At 59.4% G+C, this 23,770-nt stretch overlaps 1 protein-coding gene and 2 long non-coding RNA genes across 6 annotated transcripts in view; 1 reads left to right on the top strand and 2 right to left on the bottom strand.

The window, feature by feature from the left end:
• The window catches only part of LOC125146730 (uncharacterized), a 40,007-nt gene extending 38,670 nt beyond the window's left edge, over positions 1-1,337 (bottom strand). For all 3 annotated transcript variants that reach the window (XR_007144858.1, XR_007144859.1, XR_007144860.1), the window contains exon 1: positions 1,062-1,337. This is a non-coding gene — a long non-coding RNA (uncharacterized LOC125146730). The remainder of the gene's footprint in view (positions 1-1,061) is intronic.
• A 550-nt stretch (positions 1,338-1,887) lies between these two features.
• NECTIN1 (nectin cell adhesion molecule 1) overlaps positions 1,888-23,770 on the top strand; it is a 74,799-nt gene continuing 52,916 nt past the window's right edge. For both annotated transcript variants that reach the window (XR_007156410.1, XM_047878708.1), the window contains exon 1: positions 1,888-2,480. Coding sequence is in view for 1 of the 2 variants with exons in the window: in XM_047878708.1 (XP_047734664.1) it covers positions 2,402-2,480 (79 nt within the window). In the remaining variant the exon portion in view is untranslated. The remainder of the gene's footprint in view (positions 2,481-23,770) is intronic.
• Positions 16,980-19,411, bottom strand: LOC125176835 (uncharacterized). Its single transcript, XR_007156411.1, has 2 exons — positions 19,134-19,411; positions 16,980-17,244 (listed from the first exon to the last, which is right to left on the bottom strand). It is a non-coding gene; the product is annotated as an uncharacterized LOC125176835 (long non-coding RNA).

The following is a 23,770-nucleotide window of genomic DNA, read 5'->3' as shown; positions in this document are numbered from 1 at the left end:
ATTATTGCTGGTCTTCGTGCCTTTCCTTACACGGACCTCCCCCAACCTTGAATCCAATCTCCTCAATGCCTCCCCACTCCACTACATGTCTACCAGATGACTCACCAGCCCTTGTCGCTGCTCCCCAGAAGCCTTTCCTGATCCCCATCCCACCCCAGACTGAACTCAGCACCTTCTCCAAAACCCACCAAATCCTGGGTGTGCACCCCTGGGACACACTACACACGTTAAATACTTATTTAAATACAATATCTGTTTCTATATCTGTCTTCTCCCTTTGCCCACCCCCCACCCCCCCCCCAACTAGATGTTGTGCCTTTAGGGCAATGACAAGGTCTCTATATCCCCAAGCCTGGCACACTGCTTGGCACAAAGACAGCTCGATTACATTTGTTAAATGTAGAAGATATACACACGAGGGCACAAACGTCCACGTGAGTGCCAAACTAGACCACTTCGGCAGGAAAACAAGAGACACTCCAGGGCCAGATCCCAAAAAGTGAGAAAATGGTGCCCTCCTTGCCCATCCTCCTTCTGTCCCTCCTGCACCCAGGAACTGGTATGTACACGTTATCAGAAACTGGCGCTTCCTCTGGCCCCTACCCGCTGGGCAAATGGCAGCAATGGGCAAAGGGAGCATTATCTGGTCAAACATCTGGGGAGAACTTCTGGTGGGAAACCGTCTGTCTGTCTGTCTGTCTGCCTACTCCCAGGGTGGAGGACGAGGGTAGGACGTCCACAGAGAAGGCACAGAGGGCAGGCTTCTGGCTGCCAAGGGCCCTGAAGGTCCAGCCCCCTTGGCAGGAAGCCAGACACACCCCAGTGCGGTGGGTGGTGAACGGGATGGACTGGCGAGTCCCTGCCCTGCCGCGGACACTGACTGGATGGGTCACTTTCGCGGGATTTCTGCAAATCACTCAAAACCAAGGTTCTGGCAAAGGAAGCAGAGCTCGGTTTCCCGCTGACTTCAGAAGAGGAGGGGGCTTCAGTCTCGGGAGAGGAGACCCCTGAAAAGCGGCGGAGATTAGAAAAGGCCAGAAACCTCGGTGGCCCCATCTCACCCACGGATGCCCACCACCGACTTCTCTGGCAGCTTCCGGTCGTCCCCGCAGAGCTGCCTCTCCCTTCAGCGGTCAGGAGATGCAGAGGAGAGGTGGGGGGAGCTCTGGCTCTCGGGTTCTAGTCCAAGCTCGTGCCTCTGGGCGAGTCGCCTTCCCTTCCTCTGGGCCTTTGTTTCCGCATCTGTAAAATGGGGCCAAGGCTGGCGTAGAGGGCCTGCAGAAGCCCTTTCAGCTGGACTTCGCCAGATCCAGTAGGCTCCATACTGCACGCTCGCTCCTCCACAGCCCCCACCCCCGCCCCATCTTAACTCCACCCCCACCGAGCGGCTTCTCCCCCCCACGCCGGCCGCTAGGGGTCACTGCCTCCCTTTGTCAGCGAGGAGGAGGGCGGCTAGCCCTCCGGCCCTCGCCCGGGCGGGAAGGCGACCGAAGGGGCACCTCCCGAGCCAGTGGGCCGCGGCCGACCCCACGGCCCTCGCCCGGGACCCGCCTCCGCCGGGGGCCGGAAGGTGCGCGCGGCCGGGCCGGGGCCGGGCGGGCGCGGGCCGCGCGTCGGAGCCAGGAGGGAGTTAACGCTAACCCCTCCCCCTCGGTCTGACATCACGGGCAGAGCGGCTGAGAGGCTGGAGCTCGGCGAGTGAGAGAAAGAGCGAGAGCGGCGAGCGCGGCGCGACTCGGCGCCCGGGCAGCTCCACATTGTTGCGGATCGGCCGGGACCCGGCAGCGCGAGCGGCGGCGGCGCGGGGAGGGGGGGGGACGCGCGGCGCACCCGGCTCGCCCTCCGCGCGCGGAGCCGCACCGCCCGAGCAGCCGAGCCGCGCGCCCGCCCGCCCGCCGCCTGGGCCCCGAGCCCACCGCGCCGCCCGCCCGCCGCCTGGGCTCGTCCCGCCGCCCTCGGAGGACGGCCGGCCATGGACGCCTGCAAGTTGGAGCCGAGCGGGAGGGTGTGAGCGCGCCGGGGGCCGGGAGCCCGCGCCGCGCAGCCGGGCAGCCGGGCGCGCCGGGGGTGGGTCCCTCTCCCCAGCCCGGCTCTGCGTGGAAGAAGAGGGCGGGGACCGGCACGGGGAGGAGAGCGGAGGAGGAGAAGGGGGCATGACTCGTGCAACTTGCGGCGGGCATCCACCGAGCCTCTGAGCCGCCGGCGGCCCGGGGCCCGGATTGCGGCCGCGCGGATCCCACCCAGCCCACCCCGCCCCGGCCGACGGCTGCGGCTGACCTGGATCCTCGGAGCGCCCGGCGGCCGGCAGCGATCGGCCTTCGTCTTCCGGGCTGGTTTCTGGAGCGCGGGGAGCGCTCTCCTCGCGGCGCCTCTCGCCGGACCGCCGGACCCCCGGACCCCGATGGCTCGGATGGGGCTTGCGGGCGCCGCTGGACGCTGGTGGGGACTCGCTCTCGGCTTGACCGCATTCTTCCTCCCAGGTAAGCGCGTTCCTCCTCTGCCTTCCACTCTCCCCCCACCCCCTTCCCCGCCACCATCCAATGCCTTCCCGAGGCTGGGAGCTGGATGGCGGGCACGTCTGGGTTACAGGCAGCAGAAGGAGGCAGAAAAGTTGGGTCACGGCTTAGGTAAGGGGGGTGCGGGTGGCACGGCGGAGAAAGAGAGGATGAGAAGCCTCACAGCCTGCCCTGCAGGGAGGCAGTCGGATGCACGTCTCTGTGTAGCAAGAAAGCACTTTCTCCGCTCTGTTTTTCACAAAAATAATAATATGTAATCGCGTTCTATTTATTTAATAACCAGCTCTCAGCTCGGGAAGCAGTTTGGAAACACTGCATGTTACATAAATGCAAAATAATCGCCGTAATCGCCGTCTCGGGGTATGAGACAACAGCCCCAGGGGGAGGGCGTCAGTCTCGGAGCTGGTGGGCTGCGGGTTTGGAGGATGGCAGGGGGGCTTCGTCTCTGTCGCCGGCCCCTTCGCCAGACGGCTCCGCGCGCTCGGGCCCCCTCCCGCCCCACGCAGCCACACGCGGGCGCGGAGAGCCGGCTCCTGCGTCAGAGACAGCTTCTCGCTCACCTGCGGTTCCTATCCCGGTGGGTGAGGCCCGGGCCGCGCGGGCTCGCAACCTCCCCGCCTTGCGCGAGCCGGACTTCGCCTCGGAACTCCGCGCCGGCTTTGGGGGCTCTCCCCGGAGGAAGCGCCGCGGGCTCGGTGCCAGCCAGGTGGCTGCATGACCCACTTTCCCGAGGCTGCCCCGCGTGTCCTTCCTCGAGGCGGCCGGCGGCCGAGGGGTTAACCCGATGCCCGACCCTGGGGTGGCCCGCGGTGGCCCATCTGACGGGTGGGGTGGGGGCGGAGGCTGGGACCGGCCCCGGCGTATTGTGCTGGGGAATGAACTGGAAAATGCGTTTAGGAGGCAAATCCGACCGAGTCCCCTCGCCTGGGTTTAACCCTTTGTGTCCCTGGGGAAGCTGCTAGGCTCCCACGGTAGCTGGTGACACCAGCGGGGGTCGGGGTGGGGGTGGGGGGGCCTCCAGCCCTCCGGGAGGAAACCTGAGAGGACCTCCCGCCCGGGCTAGATGGGGGATTTTGTGGGGGAGGGAGGGGGTTGGCTGGAGCACGTGGTCTGGCCTTAGGATAAGGGGTCGGAGTAGGGAGAGACGAGCTCCGCATAGGGCAAGAATATCACATCTGGATCGCCGCTGGCAGCGGCCGGTTGGAGACGCCAGCGGTGCCGCAGACTCGCGGGCTAGTTTGTTACCCCGGGGCGAGCCTGGCTGCCGAGGTCCGGGGCTGGGGTGTGTACCCCTGGAAGGCAGGAACCTGGCCTCATTCAATTCTATGCCCCTTCTGCCGCCAGCTCACTGCCAGGGCTCCACCGATCCGGCTGAATGGCCTATGGTAGCAAAAGCACTTTGTGGAGGCCGGGACCACGGTGCCCCCACCCCTGCAGCCTGTGGGGTGCTGCCCTGCTAGGTGGGGGGCGGGAGTTCTAGGGCACACAAGCAGCATTATCCATTTCTAGGGGCCTGAGTCGACCCCCCCCCCCCTTCCACCGCAGGGTGGTCGCGGTGAGTGAGAGGTCTTTCTCTCACACCGGACCTCCTGGGAAGCCAGCCAGAGCTTAGGCCCTAGGACTTCTCTGAGCACGGGAAGGGGGGGTGCGGTGAGCTTCTGGGAACCCTTCAATCGCATAGTGTCCACACCCAGATGCTAGGGAAGGGAGAGCTTTTGGGGAGCTCTAGCTGGTCTGGCACACCAGGGGTTAACCTCATTCCCATCGGACAAAGAGTGGAAAGGCTTGGGGGCAAAGAATGGACTCACCCCCTTTTCCACTCCTTTCGTTGTTCTCTTCCCCCAGCTTTGAGGTACATAGTGGTTAACTCCTCTGGGGGGCTGGAAGCCTGCCCTGCTCCACCCCACTCAGGAAGTGGGGTCAGGGAGATGGCAGTCTCACCTGGCTCAGTGTAGACACTCCCCTCTCCCCAAAACTGCAGATTGAGGGGTGGGAGGCAGACAGAGAACTACCACTCAGGCACTTAAGCCCTCCTCGGTCGACTGTCATTGTTATGGCCGGGGTGGCATCAGGGGCAGCCAGAATTCATCCCCCCGCTGGCCAAGCTCCCTCGCACACCCGCCTGTGTGCCCTGTGCCCCTGCAAAGGGAGGTGGGCGGGTGTGGTTGTGCCCCTCTGACACTGGATGGAGGCTGGGGGGCTCAGAAGTTGCCTGCCCACACCCCACTTTCCACCACTCGCCAGCTCCCTCCTGAGTGCTTTCTGTTGCTCCTCTCGGGAGACTTGCCAGCCGGATGCTCTTTTCTGGGTTCTCCTGGGCTGTGTCAGGGAGCATGGAGGGCAAAGAGAGGTCCTCTCTCTGGGGCGAAGCAGGTGGGGGCAGCCCCCAGTGTGTGCGATGGCCCCCTGACTAAAAAAAATAAAATAAAGACGCTCAATCTGGCTATTGGCGTGTAAACACAGAAGTATGTTTTCAACAGCACAGCCTTTACCAGGCTGGGTGGTAAAGCCCTCAAGCTTCAGAGATAACAGTCTGTGGTTCCTACAGGTCAACTCAGAGGAGATGGCCAGGGGAGCATAGGGACTACACCCCCGAAGAGGGACAGGAGGAGCCCTGGAAAGGAGGCAGAGAACCTGCCTTAGAAGCAGGTGCACCGAGCCGGTGTCCCACCTACACCACACCCTCCCTAATTGGCTTCCCCAAACCTTTTGTCTGGAAAGAGAACACACACCCCAGGTGTCGTGCACACCCTCGGAAGACCTGTCGGGCCCGCGGCACATCCCTTCTCTGCAGTCTGTACAGAGCCTGCAGAAGGTGGTTTCCTTCAAAACTCCGAGTGTCGGAGCTGCTGGGCTATTTTCCTCTCTCCCCATTTCTCACAGACAGTGATGTGCTCAGGCTTGCTGGGCAGGACATTATGGCAAAACCAATTCTGCCGGCCTGGGGATTACAGCGTGTGCGAACAGCAATCTCAGTGCCCGCTTTGGAGGCTGCGCTGTAGAGAGTGTCTCAGAATCAGATTCAAGGCCTGACAGTCCGAGCTGGAGGGGAGGAGAAGATCTTGCAGAGCCTGGGCCCCGCAGCCCTGGCTGAGCAGCCCGTAAGGCATCTCTGAGCCTGAATATCTGTGGCTCAGGGGGACGGGTGGTCCCTTGTTGCCCGATGCCGGCCAAGATGATGATACCAGTTCCCGTCTCAGCCACTCAGCTTTGCACAATGAACCCACCTACTCATTAGCCACTTCCTGACCCAGGACCCCGTTGAATGCTGCCAGGACGGTCATACCAGCCAGCAGAACCCTGGTGCCGATGGCTCAGCAAGCGAGCAAGTGGGCCAGGCTTGGGGGGGCAGGGGGTGGCGCGGGGCGGGGGCACGGGCAGAGGGTCTGCCCCCGTTGCTGCGTCTTACGATACTGCCATTGTTTAGCAGCTGACTAACGTTCATTGTTCGGCACAAACAGAAAACACCCGAGGGAGGTGTGAACATACCTTCGATTTTCCTGATTGTATCTTTTCCTGGTTAACCTGGTGACTTGAATGGCTCCCACCTGGGGGAGAGACAGACCGACGGGGTACCTGTGTATTCGCCTGTTTTACCGTCGTCGCCGTTGTTGTTGTTTTGACTCTGACCGTTAGCCCGCGTGCCGGACTAGACTGGACACCGGCCAGCTGTGGCGCTCCGGCGGTGACATTTCTGACAGCCTGCATATCGTCTCACCATCCGTGTGGATTGGCACACACTCGTGCCAGGCTTTGTGTGCTTGCGTCGGTGACCTGCAATCCCCTGTGCACGGGCAGACCCACGGGCACGAGGGCAAGGAGGTCTTGGGCCCTGGTGGCTGTGGGTCGGCATGGGACTAGGGCTATAACGGTATATCAGGTGTATATTCACATGTAACTGATCTCTTCTGTCTTTCCCACTAGGATTTTGTGAGTGGCTCTGAGCCTTGATAAGACCTGTGTTGATGTCACAGGGTCAGAGAGGTGATTTTGGGAAGGGACCTAGGACTTCCCAGGTGGGCTGCTGGGTCCTTTGAGAGCGGGAAGCCTTTACACTGGTTTCTTTTTCTGTTCTTGCCCTTGGCGTTACACTGGGCCTCTGCATGCTCACCTGGTGAGGAAGGAGGCTTTCCTGTCTTGTCTCCCTGGCACATGGTATCTGGATCCTGGTGTTGACTGGGGCCCGGCTTGCCCCGCGGCTTCTCGAGATCCCTAGAAGGCTGGGAGGGGCCCCGGGAGATAGGTTTGCAGCTACTGATTGGCATCTTTACTTTCTGCGTGAACACTTGGGGGAAAGGGGATCATCTGAGGAGAAAGGTGGCCTACTCTGGGCATTTTAAAAGGGGCAGGAATGTGGGTTTGGGTCTTTGGGTCCTCCACGAAAATAGCCCCGTGGAACCAGCCACAGGCGTACTCAGGTCGGCAACATACATGTGCCTGGAACCACCCTGGGCTCCGCGCAGCAGAATGGGAGAGCCCCCTTAGAGGGAATGAGGGGCGAGAGGCAGGGAAGAACTTTGCCTGTCCTGGGAACCCAGGACCCCGTGCCCAAGACCGGCTGGCAGGTGTTTCTCCCCCACGATGCCCGCCCCTCTCCATAGAGACCAGGTCTGCCGAGCCAGCAGCAGATGTGCTGGCGGGGGCAGGAGGTAACTTAAGATCTGAGCAGGGATCACTTTGCAGAGGGAATGCCCTGAGTTGGAGATAACACCCCTTAGTCCAGTTAACCCTTGAAACTCTGGATTGTGCTGATCTGGGAGGTGGGGAGAGGGAAGAGGTGGGAAGAAAACACATCAAGCCTAGCACCTGAACCCTGACCCGCTCCCAAAGGACAGATGAACACAGTGCAATAGGAGAGACCCGACAAGGACACAGAGGAAGTCTTCCTGGTGGCAGATGACAGACTCTTTACTTTAGGGCAGTGGATAATCCCAAGGTTTATCCTTGAATGGGGGAGGGGAGCAATGGTATGTATTCCACCCCCCCCACCTCCCCCCCGCCCCGGGCTCATGGGATCTGTGCCTTTCACAGTCTTCTAGGGCAAGGCAACAGCGGTCTCGGGCCCTAGTTCTGAGAGAGAGCGGCAGACGGCTTGGTTCCTCTCCCTGCAGCCTAGGAAGGACCCCATCGTGGCCACCCAGCATAGTGAGACAGCAGAGTGCAGCCAGGTGGACTGGGTTTGAATCCCAGCTCTCCTACTTGCTGGCTGAGTGGGCTTGGTTAAGTTACTTTGTAGGCCTCAGTTTTTCCCATCTGTAAAATGGGTTTCTGTTAATACAGATTCCAGAGGAGGTTGCGAAGTGTAGATGGACAATAAAGTATGAAAAGTGCTTAGCTCGTCGCCCGGCCTGTGATAAACATGCAGTAAAGTGGCAGCTACTCCTATTCTCCACGCCCGTCCTCTGAGTGGTCCCGGCGCCCTCTCAGCTGCCCGCTGGGCAGTGGCCACTTTGTACTCCCTTGAGAAAGAGCCACTCAGCTGCCTGCCCAGTGCTGACCTCTCTTCCCTTGTCGCCAACCGGGAGCTGCTCATTGAGCCCCGCCTGGAAATGAGGGCAGGGGCTGCAGCAGCCCCTGGGGGCTCAGGTGGCCTGGTGGGCTCCAGGCACCTGCGCGCCCGACCCCGGTGGTCATGTACTCACAAGCAGCAGGTGCTGTGTGGTCTTTGCTCTGCAGCGTGTCACCAGGGGCTCTCCCCGGCACCCTCCTCACTCCCTGGCTACATCTGGAGTACTGGCTGTGGTAGAAGCCGGGGCCGGCAGGGAGGGCCTGGGGCTCAGCCCCTGCCTTCCTTCAAAATTCCACGTTTGGGGGAAGGGTGGGCAGCACGACCCTCTCTCCAGCAGCCCACTCATCTGGCAAGACGGTACAGCCAGATAGAGCATCCCTCCTGGCGTCACCCCCTTCTCACTGGCAGGAAGCCCTCTTCCAGTTTCTCCGGTTGCAGATGGAATCCTTTGCCACCAATAATAAAAATGTCTGTGGCGCTCTTGATGGCTCGTGGCTCCAGCCGATCCTCCCAGTAGCCCCGTGAGAATGGTATTCCTGGCCCTTCCATTTTACAGATGGGGAAAGTGAGTCAGGCTTAGTAATTTGCTGACCATCTCAGGCCAGGGAGGCCAAATCAGGTGCCAGAACTTGTGACTTCAGATCCAGTAGATGAGGGAGATGACTGACACAGGCTGAGATGGACAGATACAGAAGAGGCTGAGCCGGGCCACCACAGAACGTGTCCGGTGAGACGGTCATTCACTGCACCAGCCACCACCATTCTCCCCCTACAACAAGCCAGAGCTCCCTGGGGAATGGAGGGAAACGGGGAGGACATAGGTTGGAGGGTGGCCCAGCCGGAGGGAGCTGACCGTGGAGCCCAAGTCGGCACGCCCAGCAAGAACAGCTAGGGAAGCCAGGGAGAACAGTGTCCCTCTGGAAGCTAGAGCATCACCCCCTGGAGATCTAGCCTGAGACATGGGCAGGGCCCTGAGGTGTGAGCACAGAGCCCCAGGGCACAGGCAGGCACTGGGGCAGACAGTGGTGCTCCGAGAGCACGCGGACGGACAGAGCCACAGAGAGGGGAAGGGGTGAGATTTGGCAGGCAGAGCGGACTGCCTCTCCTGGGCCACTCCCCGCCCCGCTCTGGCCTGCACAGACCCCAATGTCATTCCCAGTTTATGAGGAGTCTCATTACCAAGCCACAGACAATAAAACCCGCCCGGCCACTCTGGCCCGGATCTCATTAGAGGACATTAGTTCCACTGGCTGGTAGCTCCACTGGGACACAGCTGCAGGCGTGGCCCAGGAAGCAAAGCAGGCCAGTGGCCATGGGCATGCGAAGGTCCCATTGGGAGTTGGAGTTCGATCTGTGGGCTTAAATGGAGTTCTTTGCCTCCCCGTTCCCTGTCCTGGAATGTGTGCTCCCCAAAGCTGGAAACACAGGTTCCCTCCTGCCCACTCGAATCCCCAGTTCCGTCCCCTGCCTGAAGGGGAGAAGCACACGCTCCCTCCAGGGCTGTTCATAGGAGCCCGCCTTGTCTGGCACGAGCTGGCTGAGAAGCTTAGCAAAACACCATCCTGCGGAGGGGGGCCTTGGGGTCAGGGGACGGCTCCCCACGCTCACCCGTAGGTCTGAGAGTCACATCCCAGCAGTAGAGATGAGTTTGGCTTCCTCACGGCCACCCTGGCTTGAGAATCCTGGCCCATCCTCCTGCCCCGTGGGGGTAGAGGCCTGGGGACCCCACGGTGGAAACATTTTTCCTCCCTGAAGATGCACTCTTGTCACCTGACAGCCAGGACAGGGTCTCACCGGTCTCACACCGCTCCCTGAGGTGGGGTAACTTGTCCACAGTTGCTGTGACGGAGGCTTGGGTGCCGTCATGGGGTTCTCCCCACCAGAGCCTGGATTATTTCTTGCTCAGCAGAGTCGAGTGCCTGTCGACAGCCCTGCTCCTCTCTGCCTCAACCTTCCCCTCTCCGCTTTATCTTGATCTCTCTTTTCCTACGCTCCTCCGCATATACCTGCTGGTCACCAGAATACCACCGGGGCTCAGTGGTCATCACCATAAAAAACAAGACCAGAGCAAAGGAAAGCTCGCCCCTTCCTGGTACCTCCGTCTTGTGGAGGAAAAGTAAGCGACAGGCGCAAATAACTTGTTCTTAGCGCACACGAGCTCACTTGGTACGCTTCCATGGAGGGTCACACAGGCCAGCCCACGCTTTGGCGCATGAGCTGGTTTGCCCGCCAAATGAGTCAGCGGAGCTGGGAGGGCCGATCTGTTTGGGCAGACGCGAGTCCGCCTCGCTCTGGAGAAAAGGGGACTAGAGACCTATACTAGCTCCTGGGGCTCCCCTGTAGGGCCCTAGTCTCGAGCCGGTCTGGAGTGCAGGCCCCAAGGGGGATCGGTGAGGCTGCCTCCATGCGCTCTGGTGCCTGGGGCCCGAGCAGCGCCCCCAGCACGCCCTCCCTCAGTCCTGGTATCTTGTGGGCAAATGCTGCCAGCTGCTAGGACAAAGAAAGTTAGAGAAGGTGCCTCAGAGCCAAGCCAGCCTTGCCACCACTTGATATGGGCCCCACCTCGGGAGGGGCTGTTAGTAGCGCCCTTGTTCGAGGGACTGTTGCCACAGCCCCTGCCTCCTGGCTCTCTGGCTCCCGTCTGCTCACACTGCTTCTTGGATGGATACACCTAAAGTGCACGTGAGAAAGATGCTCACAGGCCCAGAAGCATCCGATGGCTACCCCCTCCCTAGCTCCTCTCTCACTGCCCTCACCTGCACACCAGGCCCACCCAGCCACACACCCCCCTATCCATGTCCCACGTTTTCCCACCTCAGTGCCTTTGCACATGCCAGCACCCCCCATTCCCCCCCCACCACCTAAAGTTCTCCCTTCCTTCCCATATCTAAATACTGAGATCAAGAGCCACTTCTGTCATGAACCTCGTGACCCACCCCCTCTCCCAGCTGGGGATAACCTCTCCCATCTCAAAGCCCCCTGGCGCCTCCTCCATGCCCCCCTATGGCATTAACCACTCTGCATCTTGCTGTGTAGTTATTTGAGCCTGGGGTTTTTCTTCTCCCCAAGACCAAGAGCTCCAAAAGGACAAATCCACTGCTGATGGATCTCGGTGTCCCCGGGGCCTAGTACAGGCTTGGCCACATCGTGGGCCAGGTGGATACATGGTTGGTTGTTTGGGCAGCTGATGACGATGGTGCTGATAACAAACTTTATATTGAGACTTCTTGGGTGCCCGACACTGTTATAAACACCCCACGTGTAATCACTGACTTAATCTTCATTACCACTCATGTAGAGGGTCCTTCTCTTCTCCCTTTTTTCACACGTGGAAAGATGAGGCCCAGGCAAAGGTTAGGCCACCCGCCCGTGGTCCCACAGCTCCTAGGTGGCAGAGCCGGGATTCAGATCCAGGAAGTCGGGCCCAGTGTCCATGATCATACCGCTTAGCTAAGCTGCCTCTCTCCTGGGTGGATGGGTGACGGAGAAAGACGGCTTACCACCCCTGGACTGACACAAGACCCTGCGTCCGGGATGCCCACCACCCTCGTATATCGCTCGGCGCCCCCTGCTCCCTTTGATGGCACAGGAATAACCTGGCGCGGCCCTGGAGCGGGTGAGGTTATTAGTGCCCATCATCAGAGTCTCGGTGGTCATTACTGTGTCCTTGGATACCTTACAGGTGCTGGAAGTAACAACCATTGCACTGCCGGTAGATTCCACTGCAGTCCCTGTTTTCTCTTGGGAGTGTGAATGTGGCTCTGCTAGAAAGAAATGTCTCAATGTCATCACTGTTTCAGCCCCTGAGCTTCTGGGTATCACTGATGCCACCTGCGGGGGAGGGGGGGCTCCTCCCATGCTTCACTGAGGAGACTAGGGCCAGGTGTAACAGCTTCTCCCAAAGAAGCCGCCTGGAACCATCCGCAGCGGGTGTTTCCAGGCAAGCCCCTGGTCCTGGGTGGGTCCGCAGCTCAGCAAGCTGATCCTATGCCAGTGCCTATCCAAAGCTTCTGGAAGGTTCTGGTCTCGCAGGCCCTCACCCAGCGATCCCAAAAGATGGCAAGGGAGGGGCCCCTACCTGGGGAGGTGGGGAGGATTTAGGGTGTTCACTTGTGCTGGCTGCTTTGATCCCCTGGGATGAAAGGGCCGGTGCTTCCTCTGCCCCAGGCAGGTTCAGAGCAGGGAGCTGAGGACAGAGGCCTGGCAGCCACGGAGCCGGCTTAGAGAACTATCCCAGGGAAGAGGGTCGTGGGAGCAGAAAAATCAAAACGCTCTCTGGACGTTGTGGCTGAGGACTAAGCGACCTCCAGATCGCTCACGTGCAGATTGTCCTCTGGAGGGTGACCCCGGGCCGATGCTCCGCTCGGCACACCCTGACCCCGCACATCACCACGTGGACTCAGGCCTCACAAACTTGCTTAATTAGGAGGGTAACTGGGCTGCAAAACAGTCATCTGATAGGTTTCGACGCCAAAGAGAAATTCCTCCTAGACCCTCTGCTGTTCTAGATTATCCATGCTCCGTTAGCTTGAATTACGGCGAGGCCTCTGTGGCCCAGACACAGGCCAGCGCTATGCGATTGGTTCCTGGGCCCGGAATCTGCCCGGCGCCCAGGAAGTGCTTGGAAGGAATAGTAGGATGGAGGGCTCCGGACCCACCTGGCCCCCATCCAAACCTAAGGAGCGCCCTTTGTCGGCACCAAGGGACCCGCGTTGCCCTGGGCCCGCGGATGCCTAGCCGCACTCTCGAGCCACACCACCTCCGTGCCCCTCTTCTCTACCCTGTGGGCCAGATGTCCTCCGAGAGTTTGGTGTCAGTGGCAGAAGCTTCCTGCGGTGGCTACTGGGTAAAAATTGAAGCAGGGGCAGGGACAGCCTCCTCCTGAGTGTATATAAGATCAGAGCACAGCAGCCACACTGCACCGGATTATTTTATTATGATTGCCCACCTCCCCCGCCCCCCGAACTGTCCTCCATCTCATTGGCCTAGATAGCTACATCTCTCAGAATGATGGATGGGCTGCCTCCCCCTTCCCAGGCAGGGTGGCCAGCCCTGCTACCGAGCCGCCCTCCTACCCAGCCCCTTCCCAGATTTATTCCCTGTGTTTATGGTGCCCGGAGAGTAATCAGTGTCCTGGGCCGGCTGAGCACTCTGATTATCTCCATTCGGCTGATGGATGGGCCTTTGGGGAACTTAGGCAACAGCCCCCTGCTCCCCGTGCCTGCCCCAGCCCGCCCGGCACCCTTCCCAACCTGAGTCACCTCCCCAGAGTCAGATGATGGGCCTCCCTGCCCCTACCAAGGGGGTGGCAATGGGGGAGGGAGGCCGCAACATCCGTAGGACCCACCTCTTGGCACTGTGGCAGCGATAATCGGGAAGGGTCTCTGTGGCTCCCCCTTCCTCCCAGAGAGCCTGGAGGAGGGGCAGACAGAGCCACCAGGGCACTTTTCTGGGGACCAGCGCCCCCTGCCCCCCCCCCCCCCCGACTCAGAAACATCCTGCTCGATTCTCCTCTCCCACCTTCTCACTCCATCACTCCTACCCCCTCGGCACTTGTGTATACAGCTCGAGCTGTAATGATAATTTGTGCTGCTTTATGTGTTTCTTTACAAGTGTTTTTATGTCCTCTGTGTGTGTATGAGAGAGGTTTATGGTGTGTGTGTGTGTGTGTGTGTGTGTGTGTGTGTGTGTGCGCTCCCTATTAGACTCTGATTGCCATCTTCTCCCCCACGGAGGCAGGGGGCTCTCCCCCGGCTGGGGGAGGGGAATGGGCAGAGCCTGGATACTGGGGGGCAGGGGCAGGAAGTGGGGGGAAGAGGCAGGCAATCAAAGACCATAACCGTCAGAGGCAGGGTCTGCACTGCCCCCCAGCCGCCAGTTAGAGAATGCAGAAGGTCAATCTTGGATAATTGTTTTGTCTATAGGATCGCAAACAACTGGTTTGACTGTTTCCTCCCCAGCAAATTGAACCCACCGGCTGCATTGGAACCACGTGGTCCCCCTCTCTTACCACTTACGTGCGCCCTCACGCGTATCTGGGTCCCGTCTCCTCTAAACTTGAGTTCCCTTCCCTGGAAAGCAGGGATGTGATGATGAGAGGTTTAGAAAAGGTAAATAATGCATGTGGTGTGACGAACACAGTGCCTGCTCCAGAGCGAGCCTGCACACCACTCGGTTATTGTTAGCTGCTGCTGGCCCGGGGAGCCTCCATCGAGGGGAGGGGCAGCCTGGCCCAGCACACCGCAGGGGTCCCTCGGCTGGGTTCCTGTCACTCCTCAACTTGGCCTAACAGGGGACGGCACCTGCCCTCTGACCTGACACACAGCAGGTGACAGCTGAGGGTGCCCTCTCTTAGTGGCCACAGGACAGTGGCCTGGCTGGGAGATGGAGAGAAGGAGCTGGGGCCTTGTAGGGTCGGCCCAAGTAAACCTATCACTCCTCCTAAGCCTTCCCTGCTGGGCTGTGAAGGGGCTAGGAACAGGAGTGCGATCTCCTACCCCCTTGCAGGCGGGTGAAATTTCTGAGCCTATGCGTTCCCCTCCCCTCCCATCCTCGGGTCCAAAAAGAGCCTCCCAGCTATCAGCTGAGGGTACCTCCCTTCCCTGCAGGGGAAGATAACTCCCTTCCCTGTGGAGGATAGACTGGGTAAGTCAGGAGAAACCCGGCATTGGAAGGAGAGTCGAATGATCCTTCTTAAAACCCCTCAACTGCATCCCCACCAGCTGGTTGAACATCCAGCTTCAGCATGAATACCTCCAACGATGGGGAACTCACCACCCGACATGGATGCCCCTACAGCTCTCACTGCCCCAGATTCTTCCTCGCACGGAGCTGAAGTCTGCATGCCTGAAGCTCCCACCCATTAATCCTGCTTCTGCCCACTTGGAATCGTGTGGAGCACGTCTGATCTTGCACGTGATATACTCCAGGCATTAAAGAGGGTCTCCAGCTCTCAGTTTTCTCTCCCACGAGTGCTTTTGACCAGGTCTGACACGCTTTCCCATCTTAGGTGCGCTCCATGGAACCAGGCTCTCTCGATCCCCGGTGGCCGGTGTGATGCCCCAAATACGGGCTGACCTGCCCGAGGACTTTGGCCTAGGATTCCCCAGCCACTACAACCACCCTAGGATCCGGGAGTTGGCACAGTGGGTCGGCTGCCTTCACGCCTCCCCACCTCCACCTCACCCCTTCCGAACCCTGTTTTCCTTTGGATTAACAATAAATTGCAGTGAAAGATCCGCTTATCTCCAGCGGGAATTAAGGAATTAAGTTGGTGATGGGGAGAGAAGGGCCTGAGAAAGGGAGCATATTGCACAGATTCAGGGCGTAGGGAGGACAGCGGAGAGGGCAGTGGGGAGGGGCCGCCCGCCGTCACTGTCGCTTCGCCCCAGAGACAGCAGGAGCAGCCCCTAATTCTCCCAGCAGCCTGTGCCCTGATGGGGACGGGTGGGGGCCGGTCGGAATGGGTGTGGTCACCGTGGGAGGCAGTGCACCACAGGGACGCCCACATGGGGTGATCTCCTGGCTGCCTCTCCTGTCGCCCATTAGTGCCTCACGACATGGGGCAGCGGCTCCGTGGCATGTCGCGGCGCTAAGGGCGAGCTGGGGCATGCGGCCGGGTGAGGCACCCCACCCCGCTGTCTGACACTGTGATACGGAGGCTGTGATGTGGTCCACCACCCTGCAGGCAGTTCATCGGTACCATCCAGGCACTACATAACCCATAGGCAGACCCTTGTGACCCACTTTGTTTCTCAGTTGAGACTGAATTAACCATGGCTTCCTGTGGCCAGTTGCTAGATGAGGCTCTCGCCCCTGGAGAATCTGGGCTTCCCTCTGTCCTGAAGGCAACCCAGCAAGCAGCCTCCCTCCTGAACCCCAGCATGCCTCTGCCCTTCTCAGCTCCAGTGCCCCTGCCCAAAGCCCAGGAGGCTCAGCTTGGAACCCCTTCTCCCACGTCCCCGAGGCTTCCCGATCCCTGCCACCCTCCCTGTCACCAGACCCCTCCCTAGCAACACATTTGGGAGCTCCCCTCCCTCCTTTTCCCTACTCCTCCTGCCTCCCCCCCCTGCCAAACCCTGAGGCTGAGCAGGGAGAGATAAGGGGCTGAGCTACCCTCCAGAGGGTGAGGGTGGGGGTTGGAAGCCAAGAGGGGATGGATCCCAAGGACCGCTGCCTTCAGGTCATCCAGACTAAGCATGGGACCTGCCCCAAATAATAGTTGCAATCACTTGTCATCCTAGTCTCTCCCGACACCCTCCCAGGGCTGGGAATAGGGGTGGATATTCAATAGCAGCCGCCACCTCTGGGAAGGGCACCGCAAGATAAAATGCAAGGCCAGGCCTGGAGATAGTCTCCACAAGAGGAGGAGGGGCAGGGAGATCTAGGGATGCTTGGGATTCAACACCGGTGAAGGGGTGAAGCCAGAAATGGGGCGCTCAAGTCCAAGAGTCTAGCTGGTTAATAATTAGTAGCTCTGGTTAATCATTGGTGTTTTTCCCCCAATTTCAGCTCCCCCACCCCCACCTTCTAGGCTCTGCCCAGGCCTCTGGAAAAGAAGCCCCCACCTCCGCCCCTGCCCCGGGCGGCCACCTCCCCCCTGTCCCCTCCCCCCCAGCTGGTTTCTGGTCCCTGGAGCCAGTGTGGTATTTAATCTTCAAGAGAGATTAGTGGCCTGTTTTAGCCAGCCTCCCCCCACAGGCTCTTTGGATGCCCCTAGATATTTCCTGCTGGGAGGGCGGGCCCCACGACCACCCCAGAAGGCGTCTCCTTAGCAGGGCCCCTGGCCTCTGTTGACTCACTTGGCTGACCTTGCCGCTGGCCAGGTAAGGTCCTGGGGTGACCCTGTGGGTAATGCTTCCCCAATTCTTTAGCTGAGGTCAGTTAGTCAACAGATGTTTATCTATAGGTGCCAGGTCCCTTGTGTCAAGAAAAAGTACTTTCAGCAGCTCAAACAGAGGTTAAAGGCTTTATTGAAAGGCTAATGTGCCTCAGGGGGCACTTGAAGGCCAGGTGACTCCCCAAGTGGAAACAGGATTGGAGGTTCAGGGTGAGGAGGAGAGGGGGCCACGCGTCCTTGAGCTCGGGCTTTGGGGCGACATTTTCATCTCCAACTGCTAGAAAACTTGCTGTTGGCCCGTGTGGGTTTCCAGGCCTCTTCCTCCATCCGGATCCTTGGTGCTATCCCACCCGATGGGTGCCAGAACAGTTCCTTGAGACCTGTTTTTATAAGGCGTGTGGTCAGGGGATGGGGAGGCGGGAAAGAGGAACCTCTCCCACCTGTTTCAATCCTTTGCGGGGAGCTGGTAGGGAGGTCCGGCGCTCCAAACAGGTGTCATTCCTGTTCTCTGGGCACAGAGATGCACAGAGCGGTGCAGAGAATTTCCCGAGTGAGTAAACTAGGCACGGGGCTCTGAAGGGGACATGGGGTGGGGGTGGGGCCCTAATCTGGGCCCTGGAGCAGCGACCTTGAGGCTGAGACCTGGAGTCTGAGTGGGAGTGGCTGAAGCAGCCCCTCCCCCGCCCACAACCACCGCCCTCTGAGACATCCTGGGGGCCTCTCCCCATTCCTGGGGAGCCCGCACACCCCTGTCACAGCAAGAAGTGTGATGTGTCACAGCCTGCTCTGTCTGAAGCTCTCTCAAGCTCCCCAGTGCTAGTGACTTAAGTACAGACCCCATGGTCCACGTCGGGGTTTCTCAGCCCCAGCCAGCACTCTCTGGACGTTTGGGGCCAGATAATTCCTTTTTATGTGGGACTCTCCTGTGCACTGTAGGATGTTCGGTCTCTACCCAGTAGAAGCCAGCAGGGTCCTCCCTCACCCTCCACTGCGTGACACTTAAAAAATGCCTTTAGACATTGCTAAACGTCCCCTGGGAGGCAGAGGCACCCCAGGTGAGAACCACTGGTCTAGGGTCTCACTGTGGCCAGAACCTCCTGCATGGTCTCGTACTTTCTCTCCTCCCCTCGCCCCAGACACTGAGCCCTTTGAAGGAGAGGGCTCAGCCTTAAGATCTCTGCAGGCCTGAGCTCGGTGCCTTGTACACAGTAGATGCTCCGTAAACGTACAGTAAACCGATGGGAGCTGGCTGGCTTCCCTCCTTCTCAGCCCCTAGTAGGCGACGATGAGGTTTCCTTCTTCTGCGCACCTCTCCGTGTTGTTGGCTCTTTGCGTAACCCCCGTGGCCAAGATGTGCAAACTTCCGACGCTTCCCTTTCTCCTTCCTGACACCCCCCATACCCACCTCCTGTTGTTTGCGGCACACAAAAGCATCTTTTCTCATGCCGTTCACACTTGCTAAGTATCTCCTGGGCATCGAGCCCTGGGGGGACCGGAGGGCGCTGTGGCTGCGTGCATGAAGTCGGGCGTGGCTGCGTGCTTCCGCAGGCAGGTGCGTGCTGGCAGGTGTGTCCGTGTGTGGCGTCCAGACCCCGCTCACGCTGAGCTGGTGCCCTCTGCTCGCTGTTTCTCACCTTTCACCCCACCAGGCCTTTGCTCTTGCTGTCCCTCTGCTTGGCGGACCTTGCTTCGTGGCCTGGCAGGAATCCCCTGCCCCCAATTCATCATTTCCCCCCCAGTATCGTCATGGCACTTTCGAGCATTCTTGCCATAGTACATTGATCACGTCAGTGGTTAATATTTCCTGTGTCCTTGGGCCTGGGACCATGTCGTGCATGCACGTGTGTGTGTGTGTGTGTGTGTGTGTTTGCAATTCCTACTTTCTTAATACATGCTTATTAAATAAATTGAAATAAATCGCTTACTTTATTTCCCAGAGCATTTTCTTTGTACTATTCTAAGCGTGTCTCTGATTAATGGCTTTGCGTAACCTTCCTGCGCGTGCCCTCATGAGTTTCTGTGCGTGTGCGTGTGCACGGACATGCGCACGTATACGTGTGCAGCACCATTTCGTTGCACGTGGATGTTTGGGTGTACATGTGTGCGTGCATCTCTGTTCCAGCGTTTCTGTAGATTTAAATGTGTGTCCCCACCCCCCCCCACCCCGGTAGTGCCCCTCTCCAAGGTGGCATTCCCTCAACCGTTGCCAAGGGGTGAGGCTAGAGGGGACTGAGTGGGGACTCTCCTCCGGCCAGCTTTCTCCACCCACCTCCCAGAACGTCCTTCTGACCCCAGTCCCTGGTCTGCCGGAAGGGATCGGGGGCTTCCTGTGCATCCTCGGGGAGCCCAGGGCGGGCAGGCTGGGTTGGGGGGCAGAGCCCTCTGTGGCCTAGTCGCATACACCCCCTTTCTCCATCCATCTCTGCCCTGTTTAATTGGAATTTGGCTAGTGGAGACCATCTGTTCTATTCCGCCTGTTTCCATGACAACCAAGTGGCTTGAGACTGAGGTTTGTAGTGAGAGAAGTGGCCTAGGGGATGCTGGGAAAAATCATTGAGGCCCTCCCCCTCACACCTGCTCCGCCTCGCCTTCTCCTCTCTGCCCTGCCCTCGCCCCCAAGCCCAGAGTAAGAATAAAGCTACTGCCCACCAGGGAGTCGGGAGGGCATCACCTTCCTTTCCCAGGCTGCTTTGGGCTTCCTCCGGCTTCCATTCATAAGCACTCGCCCCCGTGCAGACCGGGGTGGGGGGTGGGAGGGGGGCTGGTCCTGCCCTCTGCCCGCCCTGTGACCAGAAGGAAAACCTGGAGACGTGAAAGCCTGCAGGTTTTCCTATAGTTTCAAGCCTCAGCCACCCCTGCCTCCAGGCCTCTTCCTCACCCCATCCGAGTGTCAAAATCTTCAACCAAGGACCACACACACACACACACACACACACACACACCACTGTACAAGCATCAGAAATTTCAACCCACTTGTGATGGCTGATCCGTCTCCCCCCTCCCCCAATGCCGATGTCCAGGGAACCCGAGTCCCCAGACCTTCCAGGTGACAGGGCTTTGAGAATGGGGTCCTTTGCTTCCCAACCTCGGGGGTGAGTGCTCCCTCACAGCCCCGTTATAGTCGCTCAGGACCACACACAAAGGACTCTGTCAGAGCACCTTGCTCCCCAGGGGTCTCCCTCTATCCCTGGTGCAGAGTGGGCCCCACCAAGTACGTGGCACATAAAAGAGCTCAGAGCCCAGCAGAGAAACTGGTTGTCCCTGGGCTCCCAGGAGCTCAGACAGGCCCTGACACACTGGGATGTGAGTAAGGCTCCCTCTCTCCTATTTCTGGACAGTTCCGTTTTCACGGTGTTATTTTCTGCCCTAATTTCTCCGTCTATGGCAAAGCCGCTTCCCTGCCTGCTCTATTACCGGGGGACCTGCCTGTCTTCAAAATTAAGTGCTGTGGCTTGTCAGGTGACCTGTCTGTCGCTCAGGTCCCAGGCGAAAGGTGCCAGCCACACCTCTTGAGCATAGAGAGACGGGGAGCCTGCCCCAGATGGGGAGGTGGTCCCGGGATCTCTCCAGTGGCCTGCACCCTGCAGAAGGTCATTGCTCGGAGCAGCTGTGCTGAGCGGGGACCTCTACATTTGAGGGTGCTGCAGCCTTGCCGAGGGTCTCCTAGTGGCCAGCCTGGGTCCGTCAGGGCAGTGGTGGTATCCAGCCCCCCACCATCCATTCTTCCAACCCCTGGCAACCACTAATCTACTTCTGCGCCTATGGATTTTCCTGTTCTGGACATTTCCTATAAATGGAATCACACCGTGTGGCCTTTTGGTGGCCGATGCCTTTCACTGTACATTCCACGTGCCTGCTTCTGTGTCACCACCCTGCTTAGAGAGTGTCGGCGGCCCCCCGGTTGCTGCAGGGTGACGTGCAGACCCTTGTCGCCTACAGAGCCCTCTTTAAACCAGCGCCCATCTCCCGCCCCATTCACCTCTGCACCAGGAGCCAATGCTCAGCGACATTCAGGCTGTAAAAGACGCTGTCCTGTTCCTGCTCCCTCTTCTCTCTCCGAGGGGCCCCTGCTTACCCTGCAAGACCCAGCTAAAAACCTCCCTCTCCTCCGATCCCTGCATCCCCCTCAGAATCGCTTTTCCTCTTGGACTCCCATCGCTTTTGGTTCATACTTCAAAAAACAAACGAAACATAGCACTTAACTCGAGAATTATTTGTTTGCACGCCTGGGTTCCCTGCTAGACGGAGCCTCTAGAGAAAAAGAAAATGCCTTATCCTTTCTCATCCCTCTATCCATCCTCCCACCTCCCCCATGGCTGTCACCTCCACCCAAGGGAAGCTGGCCCGGTGCTTGACTCCGAGTATACACTCGGTAACACTTGAGAGATAAAGGCGAGGGAACTAGGAAAGCCAGAGCCGGTAGAGTTCATCTGGGAGAGGTGACCCCGGAGAAGGACCCGGAAGGAGGGGAGGTTTCGGCATCCTGACGTAGCAAAGACTGGCTGGGTGTGGCTGGGTCTGAGAGCTGCCTTCATGTGGATGCTCAAGGTGGCAGAAGGCGGGGAGGCGTCCTTCCCTGAGTTAGAAAGCCTTTGCGGAGCGGGGCGCCTGGGTGGTCACTAGCATGGGAGATGGGGTGGAAAGTTTGGCAAAAGGGTCTCCTTGGCAAAAGGGTGGAGGCCGAGTGGGGGAGGGGCAGCAAAAGAGAGCAGAGGGTGACGCTTAGCTAGAAAAGGAGAACGGTGGGTACAGGAGAGGAAGGTGCCCCAGCAGACGCAACAGCTTGTGCAAAGGCCCAGAGGCAAGGCAGAGCCTAAAATATCCTGGAGGAGAGAGCCTGGCATGGGGGAGGGCGAGGGCTGGGTGAAGCTCAGGCTGGTGGGATGAACGGGACCCCAGTTGCCCAGGGAGCTTTACGACGAGCTGAGCATGGTGACCTATACACCTGTCTCTGATGAAAACCTCCCCGTCCTTCAAGGGCCACTTAAGGACGGACGGACTTTCCCTGACCACCCCAGCTGGCAAGGGTGGCTGTCCTCCGCACACGGAAACTACTGGAAGGTGAACGATGGGTTTTAAAACCCTCCCCTTCCTCAGCCAGCCCCACGGGGAGGAGTTGAAGGGCAGGGGTGGACTGGGGTTGCCTGCCACATCCTAGCTTTGTGCCTTGGACATCCTAGTCGGCGTCTCTGACCGTCAGTTTCCACCCCTCTGAATGTTGACCACCTGAGCATGAAAGCGGGGTTAACACCACCGACTCCAAGGTTTCGATGAGCTGGGACACAGATGCTCTGAAGGGGCCGTGTGGGCCTTAACCCCCACGTGCGCTTACCAGCACAGCCAACCAAGTGAAGGAGCCGAGGCCAAAAGACTGGAAACGCTGATGGGGGCAGGTCCCGGCCGTGTGAAATGGGCTCGAAAGCCATCATATTGGGGGTGGCCGGTGGATCACAAACACAGCGTTCACTCTCCAAGGGCAAGGGTGTGCAGAGAAAAGCTACAGTGGTGCTCCCCCGGGGGGGCCCGTGAGGGGCTGGGGGCCGGGCCAGGGGTAGGACCCAGCCGAGGCCAGCAGCCTTCTCCACGGGGAGTCACCGGAGCCGCTGGCCCTCCCCACGGTGGCATCCAGTTCCCAAGGAGGGTGCCAAGCACACCTTCTGCCCCTGCAAAAACAAAGCTGCCTAATTGCCTTTTAATCTGGGGATGTCGGTGTGCTCGTGTTGGTGCTGAATTGTAAGGGGAGATAATATCTTTCCCTTTGAGTGAAAAGTTATTTGATCTCTGTGTGTCAGAGGAAAGCCTGTGCCCAGAGAAGAGGTGGGACGGAAGGGAAAGGTGGAAGGGGAGGGTGCTGGCTTTATTTCTCCCAACAACTATCATAAATAAAGGAGAACAAGCATCTCTGTTGTCCTGGCTCAAGGCCATTGTTTTGTGGAGGGCTTTCTCCTCACCCCTGCCCCTCCCACCTCCCTTTCAGGCCCTGGATGGGAGGCCAGCTTGTCTGCAGGTAGGGGTGAGCCGCCAGCTGCCCCACCTGGAGAGGTGGGAGAGGTGGGCCCCTGAGACCCGGGTGCCCGCCCTGCCACACCCCCTGGGGCCTTGGCTGTCCCTCCCCAACTCTGCAGGGGCTGCTGAGCTGTCCCAGGTGATTGCGGTAGCCTCCCTGCCTCCCTCCCTTCCAGCCACACGGGCCAGATGACTTCCCAGGCGCACTCCCACCTCAGGCCTCTGCACCTGGAATGTTCTCCAAGGCAGACACATGGTTGGTACTTGGCTCTTGGCTCAAATGTCGCCTCTCGCAATGAGGCCTTCCTGGCCACCCTTCATCTTCAATAGTCCTCTGTGTACACACACACACACACACACACACACACACACACACACACATTCTGCTTGAAAATCCCGCTCTCCACAGCCTGCTCCGGGAGCTGACCCTGACCAGCCATGCCGCCCTGTCCCCTGCCAGGGCCACTCTTCCTGCTTTGTAGCATCCACCGAGTGCTCACAACCTCATCCCCTTGCAGCCTCCAGAGGTCAGGGTGGTCACCCCTGTTTTACATTTGCGGAAAGTTCCGGGAGAACCCCACCTTGAGCAGCAGGCTCTTAGACGGTGCTGTCCACATTTGCCACAGCAGCTCCCACCAGGCTGTGAGTGGGAGAATGTCCGAGCCCTGCCCCAGCCTCGGGTCTGACACCGGGCCAGGGATGCACACTGACTTGTCCTGGGAGTAGCTCTCCGTTCACAGCCAAGGGCAGGCTGGGTCTTGGCCTGGCTCCTGCTGACCGCCGGCTGCCCGTGTCCCGGCTCAGCTGGGTCCCCTCCCGCCCCTCTCCCCTCCCTCCCTGCACACAGACACAGCTGAATCTTCAGCCCTGTCCCTGCGTCCGTCCACCTGGCTGGGCGTG

The sequence above is a fragment of the Prionailurus viverrinus genome, chromosome D1, assembly GCF_022837055.1.
Source record: "Prionailurus viverrinus isolate Anna chromosome D1, UM_Priviv_1.0, whole genome shotgun sequence".
Taxonomy (NCBI): domain Eukaryota; kingdom Metazoa; phylum Chordata; class Mammalia; order Carnivora; family Felidae; genus Prionailurus; species Prionailurus viverrinus.
The sequence above is the reverse complement of the archived record's forward strand: the minus strand, read 5'-3'. Positions and strand labels throughout refer to the sequence as shown.